Source organism: Penicillium diatomitis (assembly GCF_028827545.1).
Source record: "Penicillium diatomitis strain IBT 30728 chromosome Unknown utg000001l_segment0_segment0, whole genome shotgun sequence".
NCBI lineage: Eukaryota > Fungi > Ascomycota > Eurotiomycetes > Eurotiales > Aspergillaceae > Penicillium > Penicillium diatomitis.
In genome coordinates, this window is record NW_026623173.1 from 1,367,967 (window position 1) to 1,386,428 (window position 18,462).

General features: G+C 50.9%; 6 protein-coding genes across 6 annotated transcripts; 3 read left to right on the forward strand and 3 right to left on the reverse strand.

Moving 5' to 3' along the window:
• Nucleotides 1–563: 563 nt before the first annotated feature.
• N7539_000415 (chromatin-binding exonuclease XRN1) lies at nt 564–4,831 on the forward strand (the record flags this gene model as incomplete). Its single annotated transcript, XM_056930019.1, has 2 exons — nt 564–2,277; nt 2,334–4,831. The coding sequence occupies 2 exons, from the start codon at nt 564–566 to the stop codon at nt 4,829–4,831; spliced, it is 4,212 nt and encodes a 1,403-aa protein (XP_056794312.1).
• A 377-nt stretch (nt 4,832–5,208) lies between these two features.
• Nucleotides 5,209–6,863, reverse strand: N7539_000416 (cytochrome P450; the record flags this gene model as incomplete). Its single annotated transcript, XM_056930020.1, has 6 exons — nt 5,209–5,559; nt 5,652–5,672; nt 5,774–6,387; nt 6,470–6,538; nt 6,622–6,706; nt 6,765–6,863. 6 exons carry the CDS (start codon nt 6,861–6,863, stop codon nt 5,209–5,211), a joined length of 1,239 nt encoding a protein of 412 aa, XP_056794313.1.
• A 694-nt stretch (nt 6,864–7,557) lies between these two features.
• Nucleotides 7,558–10,487, reverse strand: N7539_000417 (snoRNA-binding rRNA-processing protein PWP2; the record flags this gene model as incomplete). The annotated part of the gene is made up of 5 exons (XM_056930021.1): nt 7,558–9,379; nt 9,438–9,685; nt 9,740–10,235; nt 10,301–10,413; nt 10,470–10,487. 5 exons carry the CDS (start codon nt 10,485–10,487, stop codon nt 7,558–7,560), a joined length of 2,697 nt encoding a protein of 898 aa, XP_056794314.1.
• Nucleotides 10,488–10,845: 358 nt separating this feature from the next.
• aspC (septin CDC12) lies at nt 10,846–12,422 on the forward strand (the record flags this gene model as incomplete). The annotated part of the gene is made up of 7 exons (XM_056930022.1): nt 10,846–10,887; nt 10,966–10,979; nt 11,047–11,089; nt 11,156–11,318; nt 11,418–11,728; nt 11,790–12,298; nt 12,353–12,422. 7 exons carry the CDS (start codon nt 10,846–10,848, stop codon nt 12,420–12,422), a joined length of 1,152 nt encoding a protein of 383 aa, XP_056794315.1.
• Nucleotides 12,423–12,750: 328 nt separating this feature from the next.
• Nucleotides 12,751–14,226, forward strand: N7539_000419 (WD40 repeat domain-containing protein; the record flags this gene model as incomplete). The annotated part of the gene is made up of 5 exons (XM_056930023.1): nt 12,751–12,886; nt 12,964–13,035; nt 13,098–13,442; nt 13,526–14,140; nt 14,204–14,226. 5 exons carry the CDS (start codon nt 12,751–12,753, stop codon nt 14,224–14,226), a joined length of 1,191 nt encoding a protein of 396 aa, XP_056794316.1.
• Nucleotides 14,227–15,320: 1,094 nt separating this feature from the next.
• N7539_000420 (ACT domain-containing protein) lies at nt 15,321–17,048 on the reverse strand (the record flags this gene model as incomplete). Its single annotated transcript, XM_056930024.1, has 3 exons — nt 15,321–16,266; nt 16,447–16,862; nt 17,004–17,048. 3 exons carry the CDS (start codon nt 17,046–17,048, stop codon nt 15,321–15,323), a joined length of 1,407 nt encoding a protein of 468 aa, XP_056794317.1.
• Nucleotides 17,049–18,462: the final 1,414 nt, after the last annotated feature.

Here is an 18,462-nt window from a genome sequence, read left to right on the forward strand (position 1 = left end):
AAGTGTTCAATTGAGCCAGAAAGGACTGGAACCAAGTGTCGAAAGTGGAGGTTGCTTCGCAAAAAGTGGCACAATTCTTTTGACACGAACGCGATATGCGGCAAGACGGCAAGCTCAGACCGCGTTAATCACTTCTTGCTGCCTCAGGCCAAAGAATGCCGTGGAGCTGCACCGCCGCTTAGCCAAATCGGGCTGGCGGGGCCCGCGATGACTCCGTGAGCAGCAAGTGAGACTAAGATCTGCCGGGAGAATCTTGGCCAGCTTTCCCACCTTGACAGCTGTGACGACCGTCGACGTCTTCCCTTTTCCCCTTCCTTTCCCCTGCGGGGTGTTTCATTCAACACAAGCTGTTCGAAAGCTCCTGATCTTCTGAGACTTTCCATTTCCACATTCGTCTCGCACAGAAACGTCGAGTCCAAATCGCGGTTGCTTTATTTGGTCGCATTCGCATCTTTTGAGAGTCGCCCGCAACTTGCACTCACCAGCTAGAGCCTCGCTGGTCCCCCTTTTTTGAAAGCGATCCCTTCCCTTTCAAAGAATTACCATCTGCACCTCTAATCATCATGGGTGTCCCAAAGTTCTTCCGCTGGCTGAGCGAGCGGTATCCTGCCATTTCGATGCTCATCGCCGAGAGCCGAATCCCCGAGTTCGATAGCTTATACCTTGATATGAACGGCATCATTCACAACTGCACGCACAAGGACAGTGACTCGCCAACGTTTCGTATGACCGAGGAGCAGATGTTTATTGCCATTTTCAACTACATTGAGCACTTGTTTGGCAAGATCAAACCAAAGCAACTTTTCTTCATGGCCGTCGACGGAGTCGCGCCGCGAGCAAAAATGAACCAACAGCGCGCACGTCGCTTCCGAACCGCGCTGGATGCCGAGGTGGCAAAAGATAAGGCCATTCAACAAGGCTTGGAAATGCCCAAGGAGGACGCCTTTGACAGCAACTGTATTACACCGGGCACCGAGTTCATGGAGAAGTTGACGCAACAACTGAAGTACTTTATCAACAAGAAAATCTCGGAGGATTCCGATTGGCAAGGCGTTGAGATTGTTCTTTCAGGTCATGAAGTACCGGGTGAGGGAGAACACAAGATCATGGAGTATATCCGGCGCGCCAAAGCGCAGCCTGGCTATCATCCAAATGTTCGCCACTGTCTCTATGGTCTCGATGCTGACTTGATCATGTTGGGTCTTCTCAGTCACGACCCTCACTTCTGTCTTCTTCGTGAGGAGGTGACCTTTGGTCGTCAAGTTTCTAAGAAGCCCAAGGAACTCGAGCATCAGAATTTCTACCTCTTGCACCTCAGCATGGTCCGTGAGTACCTGGAGCTAGAGTTTCAGGAGTTGGAAGAAGAAGGCGCACTCAATTTCAAATTTGACATGGAGCGTGTGATCGACGACTTCATCCTGATGGCATTCTTTGTCGGCAACGATTTTTTGCCCAATCTGCCCAATTTGCATATTAATGAAGGTGCGCTGGCGCTCATGTTTAAGATCTACAAGGATGTTCTGCGGAGGATGGGTGGATACATCAATGAGGAAGGTGTGATCAACGTGGAACGTCTTGGAGTCTTGGTCGAAGCTCTGAGCGAGGTTGAGCATCGTTTCTTTCAGGCCGAAAACTCAGATGCACAATGGATCAAGGCTAGGCAAAATGCAGGTTTGGGATCTTTCGAGGTGAAGCCGAAGCCCAAAGAGTCAACCATCACCACAAGTCAGCGAGATCTCCTCAAAACGGTGAAGAAGTACGTTTTGAATAGACCGGGAAAGGCAACAGAGCCCAAGCCGCTCGATTTCCCGTCCACGTTGCCAGCCCGTGATCGCGCTTTCCTTGAGACACTCGCAGACGAACTGCGACTTCAGTGGTCAACCGTTGACAACGAGCATGGTGATCGCTTCATGCGCCTCCAGCTTCCACAAGTACATGTGAATGGTGACGACGAGGATGATGAAGACGATGACGAAGATGAAGAGGCGTCCATGGCCGTGCAACGTATCATCCGCAAGTACGAACGTGCCAAAGTTCAGGATATGACTGTCGAGGAAGCGCAGCAAGCCGCCGAGCAGAAGTACGATGCAAAATTCCAAGAATGGAAAGATGCGTACTATCGTTCGAAGTTTGGCTGGGGACTCGATAACGAGGAGGAGATGAAAAATTTGACCGAAAACTACGTCCAAGGCCTTCAATGGGTGCTTTTCTATTACTATCGCGGTATCGCCTCATGGCCGTGGTTTTTCAGATATCATTATGCACCCATGATCTCAGGTATGAATCCCCTTTCACGGACTGGTTTGCGTGCTCTTGCTGAATTCCCCTCGCAGATGTGAAAAAGGGACTGGGTGCCGACATGGATTTCAAGCTGGGTCAGCCTTTCCGACCTTACGAGCAGCTTATGGGTGTCTTACCAGACCGCAGTAAGAAAATTGTACCCACTGCCTATTGGGATCTGATGACATCTCCCGACTCGCCTATCATTGACTTCTATCCCCGGGACTTTGATCTGGATATGAACGGGAAGAAGATGGAGTGGGAGGCAGTTGTCAAGATTCCTTTCATTGATGAGACGCGTCTTCTGAAAGCCCTGAAAACCAAAGAGCAACTGCTCAGTCCACAAGAGAAGGCTCGCAACAGCTTTGGAGTCAGTCTCAAATTCACATACTCCCCCGAGGTCAACTTCGTGTATCCGTCCTCCATGCCTGGCGTCTTCCCCGACCTTCCGAACTGTCACTGCGTGGAGAACATCTTCGACCTCCCCACAATGGACGGGCTGGAACCCTACAACGGCCTGATGGAAGGCGTCCATCTTGGTGAAGCCGCTTTGGCCGGATTTCCCAGCATCAAGACCCTACCCCATGTCGGACAGTTGGGCTTCCACGGCGTTACTGTCTTCCAGCAAGAAAGCCGCAACGAAAGTCAAGTCATCACACTCATCGACCCCGGCAGTCGGTCAAGCATTGAATTGGCCAAACAAAAACTTGGGAAACGTGTCCATGTAGGCTACCCGTATCTTCAAGAAGCGCTTGTCGTTCGCGTCTCAGATGAGCTGTTTGACTACATCCTTCCGCCTGGTGAGCAGCACGTTGTGCAGATTCCTCACACGCCTCAGCAGATCGAGCAATTCAAGAAGAAAGCGGACAGGATCGAGGGTCACTATAGCAAACGTCTCGGAATGATCATCGGGACTGTGGAATCGATGGTCCATATTCAACCTCTGAAGGGCATGGTCAAGACGGATGACGGTGCTGTGGTCAAGGACTTCGCCGACATACCTGGTCAAGAGACTGACTTCTCACTTCAAACCGTCGTTGACGATGTTATCAACCCAGACGAACGCTTCATCGAGAAGGAAGCTGTTCCCATCGAAGAAGAGTTCCCTGAAGGCTCACGGGCATTCTTCCTCGGTGAATTCAATTACGGACGCCCAGTTCATATCACAGGGCACTCGAACGGCAAGCTTAACGGGTTTATCGCAGCCTTTAAGGATCGAGAACCTGACTTTGGTAAAGCTCGTGTTCGTGAGTCTGAACATCATTCCCCGTACATGCCTTCCTATGCCATCGCTCGCAGTCTCAATCTCAATCCTCTGGTACTAGCCAAGATTACGTCCTCATTTACTGTTGACATCGGCGGGACCAGGGTCAATTTGGGATTGAACTTGAAGTTCGAGGCTCGTAAGCAAAAGGTCCTCGGATATTCTCGCCGTGGACAGAGCGGATGGGAGTTCAGTCAGAAAGCAGTAGAATTGCTGCAGCAGTACATGATCAATTTCCCAGAATTCATTGCTGGCATTCAGCGAAATCCTCAAAAGGATCGATATGCGCCAACGGACTTCTATCCGGAAGATATTGCTTTTGCAAAGATGAAGGATATCCGCGAGTGGCTGAAGTCCTTGGAAAGCAAAAACTTCGAAAGGGTGCCTCTTGATGCCGAGCAACTCGATTCCGACATCGTCTCGCTGATTGAGCAAGATGCCGATAAGCTGAGCGTTTCCGAGATACAGGCCAAAAAAGTTCGGGGTGTACCCCGTGGGGCGCTTCTTCGCCCCGCTGATGTCGAACATCGACTGGGCAATCAGACGTTTAAGCTCGGTGACCGTGTGGTCTACTGTCAAGACTCGGGCAAGGTCCCCATCGCCACTCGCGGTACAGTCGTCGGTCTTACGAGAACTTCTCGCGCACTGTTGCTTGATGTCCTCTTCGACGTGTCTTTCATGAGTGGTACCACCCTCGGGGGTCGCTGCTCTCCGTTCCGCGGACAGACTGTGCTCGCGTCGTCTGTCCTCAATCTTTCCTATCGTCAACTGATCGCTACTTCTCGAGCAGCAAGTAGCCAACATCCAAACCAGCAGCCAATGCCGCTTACTGTTGGTGGTTATGGCGCTCCTCTGGGTCCGAACGGGCAAGGCCAGCTGAGAAATGCACCTGCCCCTCCGCCATTGCGAGGTTCTTTCAGGGGTGCGGTTTCGGGTCAGAGCGCCCATCGGGGTGGACATGTCGCCATGAACAACGGCCAGCCGATGGCCCTCCCCCATCGTCCCCATCCCGGAAATGGCACCCCACGAGGCCCCCGCGGGCACGGCAACCGGGGTGCCCGTGGCGGGTTCCGAGGAGGCTACGCTTCTGTTGACAACAGTGATCCTAGTGAGGGAATTGTTCAGAACAATCCCAATTTCCGCCCAAAGAACATGTCCTCTGTGCCTCCCCCGCAGGGACTGGACCGGGGTCGCGGACGCGGACGCGGTCGTGGTCGTGGTGGCAGTGGACAACGAGGTCGCGGACGTGGTGCACAAGGCAGCGCACCTGCAGTCTCTAGCCAGTAGTTAGATACAGTTGAGGGTCAATTTTTAGTGACCCGTGATTGCCGACACCAGTTATTCATGCAAGCTTTTCGCGGCCACCTAGATTTCCGAGATTTCTGGGGTCTTGTATATGTCTACTTTGCCTTTCAATCACGACGATCCGCTGCAGGCGCCCCCCCGGAATGGCTACGGAAGGAAGATACGCGGTCATGTAATATACAAGTCAATCGATATATTTTGGCACCTGGGAGCCTTCGGGTCTCTGAATCAGGTTATGACTGTATTGCCCATAACCTGCTAATTATTAACAGACAGCTTGGCCACTTTGCTTCACAGAGATCAAAAAATTTGGCCCCATTCTCCAACACGCCAGGAGTCGTAGAACCTTTGCTTAGGCTTCATATGCCTTTCTGCCGCCTTCTGAGCAAGACCACTGTCTGGGTATTCGGAAAGACATGCTCGCCAATTCCGATGTTCGCAGGTCTCCAGCCGACCTGATTTTTCTCGAATTTAAAGTCATACTCCATGATGAGACGACTCACGATGGCCTTGATAGTATTGGCAGCAAAGAACCGACCGGGACAAGCTTGACGACCGAATCCAAAGTGCATGTTTGACGGGCTGATACTGATGAAGCTCGTGACTGGTGTTGCGTTCGAATCAACTCCACTTGGTGTCTTTGCCTCGTTGCCAATTTGATTGCTCGACCGCAGACTCGAAACCTTGAGTACGTCACGATCCTTGGGGTCCTGGCACCACCGAAACCCGTCAAAGACGGCTGGATTGGAGACAAATGCTGGATCTTTACTGACAGGTCCAGATGGGAAACAAATGTGTATACCTTTTGGAAGATGAAGACCGTCTGATAGCGTCAGTGGCTCTCTCACGATGCGGTGCATCGACACTTTAAAGGGCAATGCTAGTCAGTTCAGGAAAGTTCATATTGCAGGAGAGAAAGCATACATTCACCGGGGGTCCCCAACGCTGGGATTCGCGCAGAAAGCTATCCAAACGTTTCTGAGCATCAAAGGATGCTTTGTTGGCATGCTCCCACCCTTTGCTCAACGTCCTCGCCATTTCCTCTCGAAGAGGCTCGATGTATTCGGGATGTTGAATGAGATCGTAGAGAACATGACACAACGCGACAGAGCTCGTGTGCACCACAGCCAAGCTGGTCAAGATCAGATTGTGATGGGCCATAATTTCTGGGTCGAGATCTTGTTCGTCTTCCGCCATGTCCATCATCCATTGCAAAAAATCGTCCGGCTTCTCGTATTGAGGGTCTCCAGCAGCTTCGGCAGCACGTCGCTCTTGAATGATGGGGATGAAGAGGCTTTTAGCGGTCCGTAAATGTTTCTTCATTTGCCGGACCGAAGGAAGAAACGGAGCGACGAAAGGTCTCAAAAAGTGTGGGAAAGGCCGCAGGAGAAGAATTGTGATACCCACATTGACAGAGTAATTACTTGCGACTTCGAGCCATTGTTCATTGCGACGGAGAGAGTTGGTCAGGATTCGAGATGTTGACCGAGCAATCAGATGGACGAACATTTGATGGGCTTTGATACTAGTCCAGCGATCTAGAGTGTCAAAATCGAAGGATTAGACCAACATTCATCATTGCTCGCATGACACGGTATATGAGACTTTGGAGACGTCTACCTTCACATTCTGGGAGCACAGTGCGAAACGCATCTGCGAGCTCATCAATAATCCATGGAGTTATGCGGCCTGTGTCACGTATCGGACAATCTCTACGATTAGCTAGAGAACGTCATTCTATCACAATATGATGTCGAACACGGGTATCCTACCAATACTTGGTGTTAAACGCTTTCTAACAGTATTAGACGGCAGATAGCTGTTGATCAAAATGTTGGTAAAATCTCCGAGCGCATTCTGTTGGAGACACGGCCTGTCAGCTTCTGATAGTCTCCTCTTGAAAGCTTCGCCTGACCATGAATTCTCCCCAGGGCGAGGGCAATACCTCATATTGTGCGTCCAAAGAGTTCAGAATGGCTGGCGGGAGATGCTTCAGCTCTTCGCTGTACCTCATCGGCAAGACAAGTAGTTCGCCATCGCCGGTTAGAAGTCGAAATGGCTCGTTCTGATACTAAATGGAGAGACACATCGATCCGCTTTAGAGAAAATGTAACAAATTGTCAGATTAGGGGTCCTCCTTACTTGCTGATAACCTGCATAAATCAGAGACACTCCTTTGGGGTAAAAAATGAATCGATTGAAGAGGTCTGGCAGCAAGTTACTATATCTGAAGATGGGGATATTTGCGAGTCGTGCGTCCGGCTTCTGGCGCAAAAGGTAGAGCACAAGGAACAGGCCCAGAATGGGCCAGACGATGCAAAAAGCCATGTGGAGTACAGGACGAGGACACCTGGGCACAGATGGGGATGGAGGATCACAGGAATTTAATCGCAGTATGGATGTGGCTCTCTGTCCCAGTACGAAAGTTCGGAGGGTGACACAGAGACATGTCGGATAATATTGACACATTTCAAGAAAGGTTAAGCGACGAGGACAAAGTGGCCGAGATGCTCGGTGCAATGATCAAGTTGCACTCCCAAGTTGGCGCTGAATGTACATTCACAGCAAGAGGACTCGTACAATTGTCTAATGAAAAGATCTGAAATTGGACCCTATTCTATACACATTTGGGGCTCGCCCATTTTTCCTGATATACAAACGCCAGGCGCACATGCAAAATAGACATTGGGGGGAATCTCTGTCGGTACTCATTCCAAACCGATCCATGAACCTTCCTCATCATCGGACGCTGCAACCATCTGATCGTCAGCTTCCTCTTCAGCATTGTCGAGGGTAAGCAGGGATGTTGGTGGTTTTTTGTCGGCGAGAACAGGCTTCGAGAGGAGATAATTCAGGTCATAAACGTTCTTCTCCGTAAGTCGTTTAAGATTTTCCCGGATTTCATCAACGGCTCTCTGGACCGCACGCAGCTCCGGCGCAAAAGTTCCGGAATTGTCTTTGAGATAGCGACCGTGAGAGCTGAAAAGAGACTCGATCCACAGGAGATTGAACTCCAAGTGCGGAGTTTCGTCGGCCGCATGTGCAACAAAGCGTAGGAGGCGGGGCAGATAAACACTAGGTACAGACCTAACCACGTGTGGAATATCGGATGGTGGAATGGCTTCGTAGACTGCCCGTAGAAGCTTTGATTCGTTCAGACGGAAGGCCATGATGAAAGCCTTCAGGAAAGTGTTGTCATCATCCAATGAACCAGATACGGCGGCCGTCTTGGCAGCGTCCAGGGTAGAAAGGATGGTCGACGGTGTGATGGTGATATCCAGGTCAAAGGGATCAAACACAAAGTCAGTGTCCAGACTGTAGATGAGAAGACCCTCAGTCGAAGCCGCACAGAATGAGCGACCGCTGGGTGAGAAATCTACCGACGTCACTCGTACCTCCGGACGAACACTTCGAACACCAGGATCCCCACGGTGTGCGCCAGGAAGAGATCGATCAATTCGGTCTTCCTTGTCCGACATCTCCCCTGACTCGTCAATAAGACCGCGTGGGCCGGCTTCAGTGAGGTCGCCGCTGTTCAGGTATTCTTGCGTGCCATCCAGGGACGTGTTTACTGAAACAGTAAACTTTTTGATGAGAGATCCCGTTGTCACGTCGTACAGACAGATATATTTGCTATTTCCAGCTGCGAGGACACAGCTGCCATCCGCACTGTAGGTGATACGACTGAAAGACTTAGTCCCGGCGGAGTTGGCGGCTGTGCGTCTATCAGAGAGTTTTCGCCCACCGGAAACATCGCGACGTCCGTCAAGGCCACCTTCTTGAACGGCTTCAAAGACATTCCAAAAGGATAGTTGACCATCCAGAGTCGAGGCCGCGATTTGCAATCCATCAGGCCGGAAGGAGACGCTTAGCACATCGGACTGGAGCTGGAGAGGCTCGCTGGTCTGAGCACGGCCAAAGATGCTCCACACTCGAACTGTGTGGTCCCAACTGCCGCTGACCAGATGGTTACCATCGGCGGCAAAGGCAAGGCTGGACACAGGCGCCTCATGACCATTGAGCTGGTCGAGATATTGTCCGGTTTGTACAGACCACACGTGGATGTCGAAGTCGTCCAAGGAACCGGCGCACACGACTTCGCCACTTGGGTCAACAGCCAAAGAGGAAAAGGAAAGGCGGGTAGGTGCAGTGAAAGTGCGGAAATTGCGATATCTGATGAGATCCCAAGCACGAATGGAACCATCCAAAGAGGCTGTGAACAGCACATTGCCCTTTTTGGCAAATTGGCATGCAGTCACTCCGCTCTGATGCTCCGTGAAGGTAACGATACAGAATCCCGATTTCACATCCCATACCTTCACCTTGCCATCGTCAGCGGTAGTGACAATCTTCTGTCCATCGGGAGAGTAGGCAATTGCGTTCATAGAGTCAAGATGGCCCTGCTGTTTAAGGATGTATGACTCGGACTGCCATTCCCACACAAGCAATTGACCGAATTTGGACGATCCAAAGGCGAGCCACTCGCCTGATTGGTTAATCGTCACAACATCGATATTGCTTTGAGAGACACTGCGTGGATGTGGCATTAGTAAATTGTCACTTTGGCAGACTCTGGGAGACGACTAACCTGAGGAGATGGATGGTGTTGAATTCTGGCAAATCATAAAGTCCAAAGAGTCCATTCGAGAATCCAACCACCAGTAAGTTCGACTTCGCGTGGAAAGTGGCACAGTTGACTTTCGCGTCATTCTGCATGAAGAAGTTCTTTTTCGTGATCCGCCAGCGCGCCGACGCGATATCCTCCCCCGTCTCCAGATCCTTCTTGGTCAGATACTCCCAGCGGAAAAGAGCACCATCCTGACTAACAGTGTAGATCTATTCGCGGCGTTAGTCTAAGCCAGTGAATGAAATGCCTGTATAGAGACCCACCAGCTCTTGATTGGCATCAAACCATGCACCCACGACACCATATCTGTGTCCTGTCAAGGTTGTAGGCTCGAAGCCATCCTCAGGATCCAGGCTCCATACTCGTGCCGTCAAATCCTTTGATGCCGTAAGCAGGAAGCGCGAATCGCTCGACCACTCGATATTCTGAACTTCGTCGAAATGGCCGGTCAATTCACGATGCAACACGAAAGGAGCAAATTCTATTTCGCCATTGGTTTCGGTGCCGGGAGTGGACGGGGTCTGCCACAGCTGAAGCCGCCTACCAACAGCCACGGCGAAATGACGACCGGAGGGAGAGAATTTCAGAGCGGAGACTTTGCCCTTGAAGGTGAAATGGTGAATCGCAATACGCCGATTGAAATTGGTCAAAATGGCCTTCCCATCTTCATCGACGGTGAGCAAGAGATTTCCTCGTGGTGTGAGATCAAGGCGAACAATGTTTTTGCGGTGCGCAAAAGGAAGAGTATACGATGTGTTGCTGTGAAAATTATGCGTAAGTAATGGCAGTTAATCGCAGTCAAAGGTGGCAGTGATTGAACTCACTGTACAAGATCAAAGACCGTGACACGATTGCCTACCGGCGAAAGCAAGCAGGTGCCATCGGGAGTGAAGAGCAGATTGCCCTTGCGATAGACTGTCCCCAGTAAGTTGGAAAACTATGCAATTTCATCAGCTGCTGGTTCAAAGCTTCGATACCTCCATGGTTTCATACCTTATAGTCAGTCTTCATCTTCCCTTTGCGACAGTCTCAATCTGCTCCGTCAAAATTTCGGCCTTGGTCGCGATGATCAAAATCCAAAAAAGATAAGGCTCGGATCAGCTATAGTCCGGTCCCGCGCCAGGAGGGTACTAGTGGAAACGCTAGTCCGAAAGAGGCCAAGTCAACCGTACTCCAGAAAACCAAACTAGGAGATTCAGGGGGAGACAAGCAACAAGTAGCTCAGCGTCTCTCTTTGCTTTCCTCCCTTATCCACCAGGGTTTCCGTGATCATTTCGAGCTACATCCGCCCGAACGATCTTTGAAAGGCTTTTTGCTCTCTCGAAGCCACCGTCGAAGCTTTCCCACCTCCGATACACACATCCACATCATGTCTACAACGGAGACCGCTAGCCCCATTGGCATTGCCAATGTAAGAACCCATCCCATTCCCGCATCTCCGCAAGCTCCAAAATAAGGTCAGCAGAGCTAACATAAATGTTTCCTTCAGCTGCCCAACCAGCGGTATGTCGACCAAAATTCCAGCTACCGATTGTTGGCACAATGGCCATATCTAATTTTAGATGTTCAGACACAAGATCGTTGCGAAGCGGGGTGCGGCTTTCACAATCATGGTGTGTACAAGGCACAGACTCTTGTCACTTCAATTGTTTTGTACTGACATATCTGGGATGCTACAGGTCGCTGGAGAGTCGGGACTTGGAAAGACTACCTTCATCAACACTCTTTTCTCAACCACAATTAAGAACTACGCCGATCACAAGCGCCGCCACCAGAAGCAGGTTGACCGCACTGTCGAGATCGAGATCACCAAGGCTGAATTGGAGGAGAAGTTCTTCAAAGGTGTGTACTGCCTTTTCAGTCACAATTCTTTTCCTGAATTCATTGGACCCTTTACTTGAGTTGGGTTGCAAATGTTGACTTATTTGATCAACCCCGCAGTCCGATTGACTGTTATTGACACCCCTGGTTTCGGCGACTATGTGAACAACCGCGACTCATGGCAGCCAATCATCGAATTCCTGGATGATCAGCACGAGAGCTACATGCTCCAGGAACAGCAGCCCCGCCGTACCGACAAGATTGATATGCGTGTTCACGCCTGCCTGTACTTCATTCGCCCTACTGGACACACCCTCAAGCCCCTCGACATTGAGGTCATGAAACGCCTCAGCACCCGGGTTAACTTGATTCCAGTGATCGCCAAGGCCGATACTCTCAGCCCAGCAGACCTGGCCAAGTACAAAGCGAGAGTGAGTGAGAGTGTATATTATGACAGGCGACCCTGGACTCTTTGGTCTAACATAACTCTAGGTTCGTGCGGTCATTGAGGCTCAAGGAATCAAGATTTACACCCCGCCCGTTGAGGAGGATGATGAGCATGCTGCCACCCACGCCCGTACCCTGATGGCGGCCATGCCTTTCGCTGTCATCGGCTCTGAGAAGGACGTCAAGGCCAACGACGGCCGTGTTGTCAAGGGTCGCCAGTATGCTTGGGGTGTTGCGGAGGTGGAGAACGATGACCACTGCGATTTTAAGAAGCTTCGCTCGATCTTGATTCGTACTCACATGCTCGATCTCATCCACACTACTGAAGAGTCTCATTACGAGGCCTATCGCGCTCAGCAAATGGAGACCCGTAAATTTGGCGAAGCCCGACCCCGCAAACTTGACAACCCCAAGTTCAAGGAAGAGGAAGAGAACCTGCGCAAGCGGTTCACCGAGCAAGTCAAGGTCGAAGAGAGCCGTTTCCGTCAGTGGGAACAGAAACTCATCTCCGAGCGCGACCGACTCAACAAGGATCTCGAGGCAACCCATGCTGCGTACGTACTCCTTCTGACGCCTACCCTTTGACACTCAAAACTAACTTCATGCAGGATCAAAGCTCTCGAGCAAGAGATCGAGGGTCTCCAGAGCTCTGGCACTCGCAGCCACGGCCGTCGCTAAAGTGGTGGTCACTCCAAAACGGGGCTGGGCTACATTTTGCCTACCCCCATTCTTTTCGTTTCTTTTTTCTACTACCCAATATTTTGTCTTTCATAATGCCATGGAGGGCGTACCTTCGCCGTGAGAGGCTGGTCTGTTTTGTTCTGTTATATCCATTTACCGCGGGTAGCTAGCGATGGTTCCTCTACATCCTTGATAATAACCCTCCTGTTTTCTGTAGCGTGGGAATCACAGAGTCAATGCTCGGTTCGGAAATTCTAGGTTTTCAGGTCTATATGATTCTTTTTTTTTTCGATGTATTCTAGGTCTCAAAATTGTGTGAAATACCATGATGTTGTACTGTTGCGTCGGGACAGTCGCACTCAAGAATGGTGACAATAATACGATCGGTCGGTCGCGAGTGCCCGGGAGGAGCTCCATCGGACTTTCGGGGACGTACTCGCCGACGGCAAGCAGCTTGGGCCGTGTGCGCATCGTGATTCTACCTTGAATCGCACGGCATATCTCACCTTCCATAAGCAACCACATTCATTCATAATAGGTGATGTCGAAGAGGCGATGCACCGTAAAGAACTTCCAAGCCGCCACCTCCACACTCTCAAGACGCACAATGGTATGTTATCACATGTTCGCCGCGTGGCTGTTGATGGAGCACTTACCGATCGTCTTCTCCAGGTCCGGTCAACGCGGTAACATTTTCGAGCTATCCTGGCACCTATGTTTTGACAGGCTCATCCGACCGGGCCATCCACCTTTCTCGCGCTGTTCCTGCAAACTCGGAGAGCTCCGCGACACCTTCAGAATCCACCAAACCCATTCAACGATATGAAGCGCATGGGTACTCGGTCCTCGATGTTGCAGTCACGGCGGATAATGCTCGCTTCGCTAGTGTGGGAGGTGACAGACAAGTCTTTCTGTGGGATGTCGAGCAAGGTGGGACCACGAGACGGTGGACCGGTCACAATAGCAAAGTCGAGGCCGTTCAATTTGCTGGTGATGGCGACTCTGTAGTTGTTTCAGGTACGACGAGACTGTGCGGGTTTTCTCATTCTCCTGGGTTTTGCTCTCAGTGTATGCTGACAGACTCTTTATGACCCGCTCAGGCAGTGCAGATACCACGATCAATTTGTGGGACACTCGCTCGAACGCCTACAAACCCATTCAGACCCTGACAGAAGCGACTGATACAGTCTCCTCTTTGCATGTGCATATGCCTACCTATTCCATAGCCAGTGGCAGTTACGACGGCCACGTCCGGGTTTATGACGTTCGCATGGGCAAGACAACGACCGATATACTTGCGCATCCAGTCACGAGCGTGCGCTGCTCATCGGACGGCAACGCACTGCTGATCTCTACGTTGGACAGCTATATCCGTTTACTGGATCGCGCAGACGGTAAACTACTTGCAGCCTTCGGGGGGACTGTTAAGAATAACGAGCGACCTGTGCGAGAAATTCTCAGTCCTACACCTGACCACGTTTACCGCAACACCGAATTGCGGGTTCGCTCCACCTTCGCACAAAATGATGCGGTAGTTCTGAGTGGTAGCGAAGCCCAGCCGCCGGGCGCCGGCGTGGCCCCTGGCGCCGCAGTATTTGCGTGGGATGTTTTGAGTGGGGAAATCGTTACTAAAGTCCCCATGGGGGCCAATGTGAAGGCTGTCAGCTGTGTGGCATGGAACCCAGCGGGCTACTGGGTGGCTGGCTGCGCAGACGGTAAGCTTCCATTTATGCGCCTCTCTTTTGTTCGACGGCTGATTCGATTGACCCGTGCTATAGGGACTGTTCGAGTCTTTGGATGATCCGAATGCCGAGATCGTTGGCAGTCAATTCCTCTGATCCATCGAGGCAATCTGTTTCCAAATGTGACCATCATCCACACGATAAAGAGCTTCGGAATATCCTCTCTGCAATTGACAAGCAGCTGCAGCCTAGTCGTCTTCGAGTCATCGACATCGTGAGGGTGTAGTCGACTCGACCCATCTGCTGACAAGGCTATCGGATGCACGGTGACTTCTTAAACAACACATGAAACCATCAGATTGTTTGGGTAGAGCAAATCTCTCACAAATCTTGCGAGCCAAACTTCTCACCTCACTGAGTGGAGTCGCCAAAGCAAATTGAATGTGGACTCGGTCATTTTGAATGTCTCGTCGCGTCGCCTCTCTTGAACAGCATATTCCGTGATCGCGATGGGAAACATGAACGGGTTCTGGGCAGTCTGTTGCAGTACATCTCGCCTCGAATCTAGCGGTCTCGGGATTCCAACATTTCTCTGCACGATGCACTGCTCCACAGGCGTTCTTAAGGTACACGTCTTTGGAATCTACTGAGAAATCGACCCGCTACCCATGATGGGTCGAAGAAATGTACCAGATGCCCATTTATCAGTGCAAGTTTGGTGATCATTAGAGGCATCTGTTTATTGTTCAAATGGAAGCTCGGAAAACAAACGATCCCTAGCGTATCCTATAATTTCCAGTAGACAAGTCTTCATAGAGAGGTGCTCGTAAAGACTCTCGCAGAAAGCCCTTCTGTCTACAAAAGACAATAATCGGATCGAAGGCAATATGAACGTATACGCTGTATGGTACGCAAATCTGAACACAATATTCAAGTGGTATCACAAAAACTATGTAGTTCGTACCGGTGTCCGTATTCCGGCGTCGGAATGATTCAATATTATACGCGTTCCTCGAATGCACTCCCCCCGAGACAAAATATCCAGTAGCACTTGGCCCATAGATCTAGCAAATTTATTGTTTCCCTCAATTCACTCTCACAATAACCTAGAATAAGCGACGTGTTTGTGAAAAGGAAAAAAAGAAGAAGATGTTCAAATTGAATCTTTGCGCGTTTTTACCCGTTCAGACCTGCGTTGAACTGTCGATCGTTCTCACACCGAGTCCCAGTCCGCTGGACTCATCTGACGGGTCACCTGCAGTAGACCCCTGCTTTTTTTCTCCGCTTCCAAGGCATCAACAGCTCTCTGCAGCTCGTCTACTCCCACAATAATCGTACCTGCACGGGCGGTACTCAAAAAGCTGATCTCAACCGCATCCGCCGAGGGATCCACGTCGGGCTTCAAATGGTGGGAAAGCGGGCTGGGAGTGACGCTCGACCCCAGCGTCAAGCGTGTGCTGATTTCCCTGGAAACCTTCGATGCAGACGTTGCTTGCTGGGTTGTGCTGCCCGGCTCGCTTGAATCTTCGCTGTTGATTGCTGATGGAGGGCAGCTTGTGGCTTCGGCGAGTCGACCCGCCACGCCGCAGACAATGCCCGAAGCCTCGAGCGGCAGGTCACGCAGGTCCAGCATGATCGGGACCAGAGTATCCCCGTGTGCGCCGAGCAGCAAGTCCTTGTCGTTTCCATCCTGCGAGAGCCGGGCAAAGCGGGGCAGGAGACGCTTCTCGAGAAGCAACGAAGCAGACGAGTCCAGTGCGGCAAGGGTTAACGAGAGGAAGCGAGGATCATCGACGACCAGTGTGGTGATCAGTGCCTCCCGGAGGATTGAGAGTGAGCTTTCTCGAGAATAGTACTCATGGTGAACCGCACATTGCACCAGACGGATGCTGTCGTCTACGGTGGGAAAGATGTGTCTGGCTCGAAGGTTTTGAAAAGTGCGAGTTTGGAGCTCGGCCACGGTGGATGGAGGTGGTGTGACGGGGGACATGGCGTCGCTGAGTTTCCGTTCAGCGGTCGGAGTGAGAGGACTGACGAATGCATCATTGGCATTTTCAAATTGGAATCCTTTACTTTCAAGGGCTGAGATAACGCTGGCTTTGTGACGCCGCGGAACGAGAATATAGTCGGAGAAGTAGGTTGTGATGAAGAAGATGGAACTATGGGTGATAGTCAGTATGGTGGGAAAGATGATCGCTGTAAACTAACACCCATTGCAATCAAAAAAAAAAGAAGAAAAAAGAAAAAGAAGAAAAAGCAGAAAAAGAAAAAGAATAGAGGATATTCTTGCCAGAGATGACAAACTGGGCAGTCATGTATCCAGATTTCATCATACTTACATTCCTGCCATGGCCAGTGGGCTGGTGAGTTCTAACACTCGTTTGCCAGCTTCAAGGCCTTGGCCGAGGACTTGCATGGCGATGTATTCATGGTTGCTGATATCAACGCTCTCACGAAGCGAGTGATTGATCTGACCGAGCTGTTCCAGGACTGGATCCAAGTATCTCTTCACAAGACGTTTGGGGCAGATGATTGACACCTCGACTGGTGTGATAGAGACATTCAAAAACGCAGGTTCTCGATACCAGGCTGGATCAGAGGTCGAGTCCAGTTCATCCTGAGCATTTTCCTCAATGTCCTCTCTCGCTTGAAGGCAGTCCAGAGCAGGCGTTTCATCAAACAGTATTCCCAGTATAGTCTTGAAGAAATAGTGATACAGGCTCAGAGGGATATGTACAAGGACCAGGTGGTCCTCCTACAGCGGGAAGCATGGTCAGCCTCAATGTGAAGATATACATCAACCTTGCCGAGGTGTGCTGAGTACTGGGTACTGACAACCCAAGTGTATCAAGTAGAAAATCCAGCTCGAGGGGACAATGTGGGTATCACCACTTACCAAAAAATGCACCTGGGCATTGATCAAATTCATTGATGGATTCATCATTGCCACTGCACGTGGTGCATAGCACGTTTGTACCCGTTGCGAACTAGACCAGACGAGGGCTACTTCCGCGCCGTATGATCTATGCAAGGATACCGGTCGGGAGAGCTATACCGAGTGAAGACCACAGAAAGAAAGTCAACACCCGCTGGTTCTTTGTCCAACTTCTCATACAATATCCAAACCCGGTAAGAAGAAGGCAAAGATGGCTTTGAAAAGCCGGGTCGGAAATAGTTCAGAATCGCGTGATGCTTGCTCGATGGCCGCTCTCTTGCACCATGACCAGTTGAGCGGAGCTGGTGACGGTACTGCAATGCGGGATGGCGTCAGACCCGTGGACGCTGCTGCACTGATGGCGAACGGAGAGATATTGACAATTGACAATATTGATCATATACCAGTTCCAAAGGAGTTGTATGTGAATGACTCGCAACGCTGAAACACGTGAGCAGAATCGAAAGAAATTGGTCAAGTGACCGATTCAGTGTCGGCGAGCGCGGGCAAGAAGCGGGCTTTGGATCCAGTGACTCAATAATCACGGGTGTTTTAGATGGACTGATGTTGGTCGGACACTTCATCTATTTCACTCGGACGCTCATTCAGTCTGTCGCATACTTTGACTCATTAACATCACAGCTACTGCTGAAATCAAGAGAAAGCCACGGAAGAGGCACAGAAGGCAACCGACTGTTCACGAGGATTCAGCCCGAAAAGAAGCAACCAACCTTCGTCGACTCCGGTTGAAAAAAAGATACAGACGCAAACTGGAAGAAGGGAACGTGGGGTCAGTAAAGCCACCCAGGGTTGAAGCTTTTCGCCGATATTAATATCGTCCATGCACTTTCTCGTCTTCTTCAGAGTGTATCACTATCTACATCTGCCCTGTAGGTATTACCCAATCGACTTGCGCAAGTGGTTTATCTCGTCCAACCGCAAGTCGAGAAGAAGCTAAGAACGAGACGAAAAGAGGGAAAAAAAAACTTCTCCCGTCTCCACTCCGGCTTAAGCTATACGGGCTTTGCAGACCTACTGGAAAGTGCGTCTGCGGATTATCCACCCAAACCATCATCTTCTCCACTGCTTATCGCCTGGCCCCGCGCTAGGCGCTGGTCCCGGTGTTGCACGGACTTCATGTCGTGCATGGTGGCCATTTGGTACCTGAGCCCTCGAAGCCTTGCAATCGCCTGGAGAACTCGCAGCCACTGGATGCACCGGCGCCGGTCGAGGATCAGCACACGGACAACTGGTTGATCCAGGACAGTGCGGGGAACCCCTGTGACTGCTGCTGGCGCAGTGGCTGCCAAGTCAGACCGAGGATGGTCCAGCTTCACTGAACAAAGTCTTTGAACCATGACGCTCGTGATGCCTTTGTCAAGCCAGTCCTGCAGTGACCAAAATTGATCCGACAAAGGCA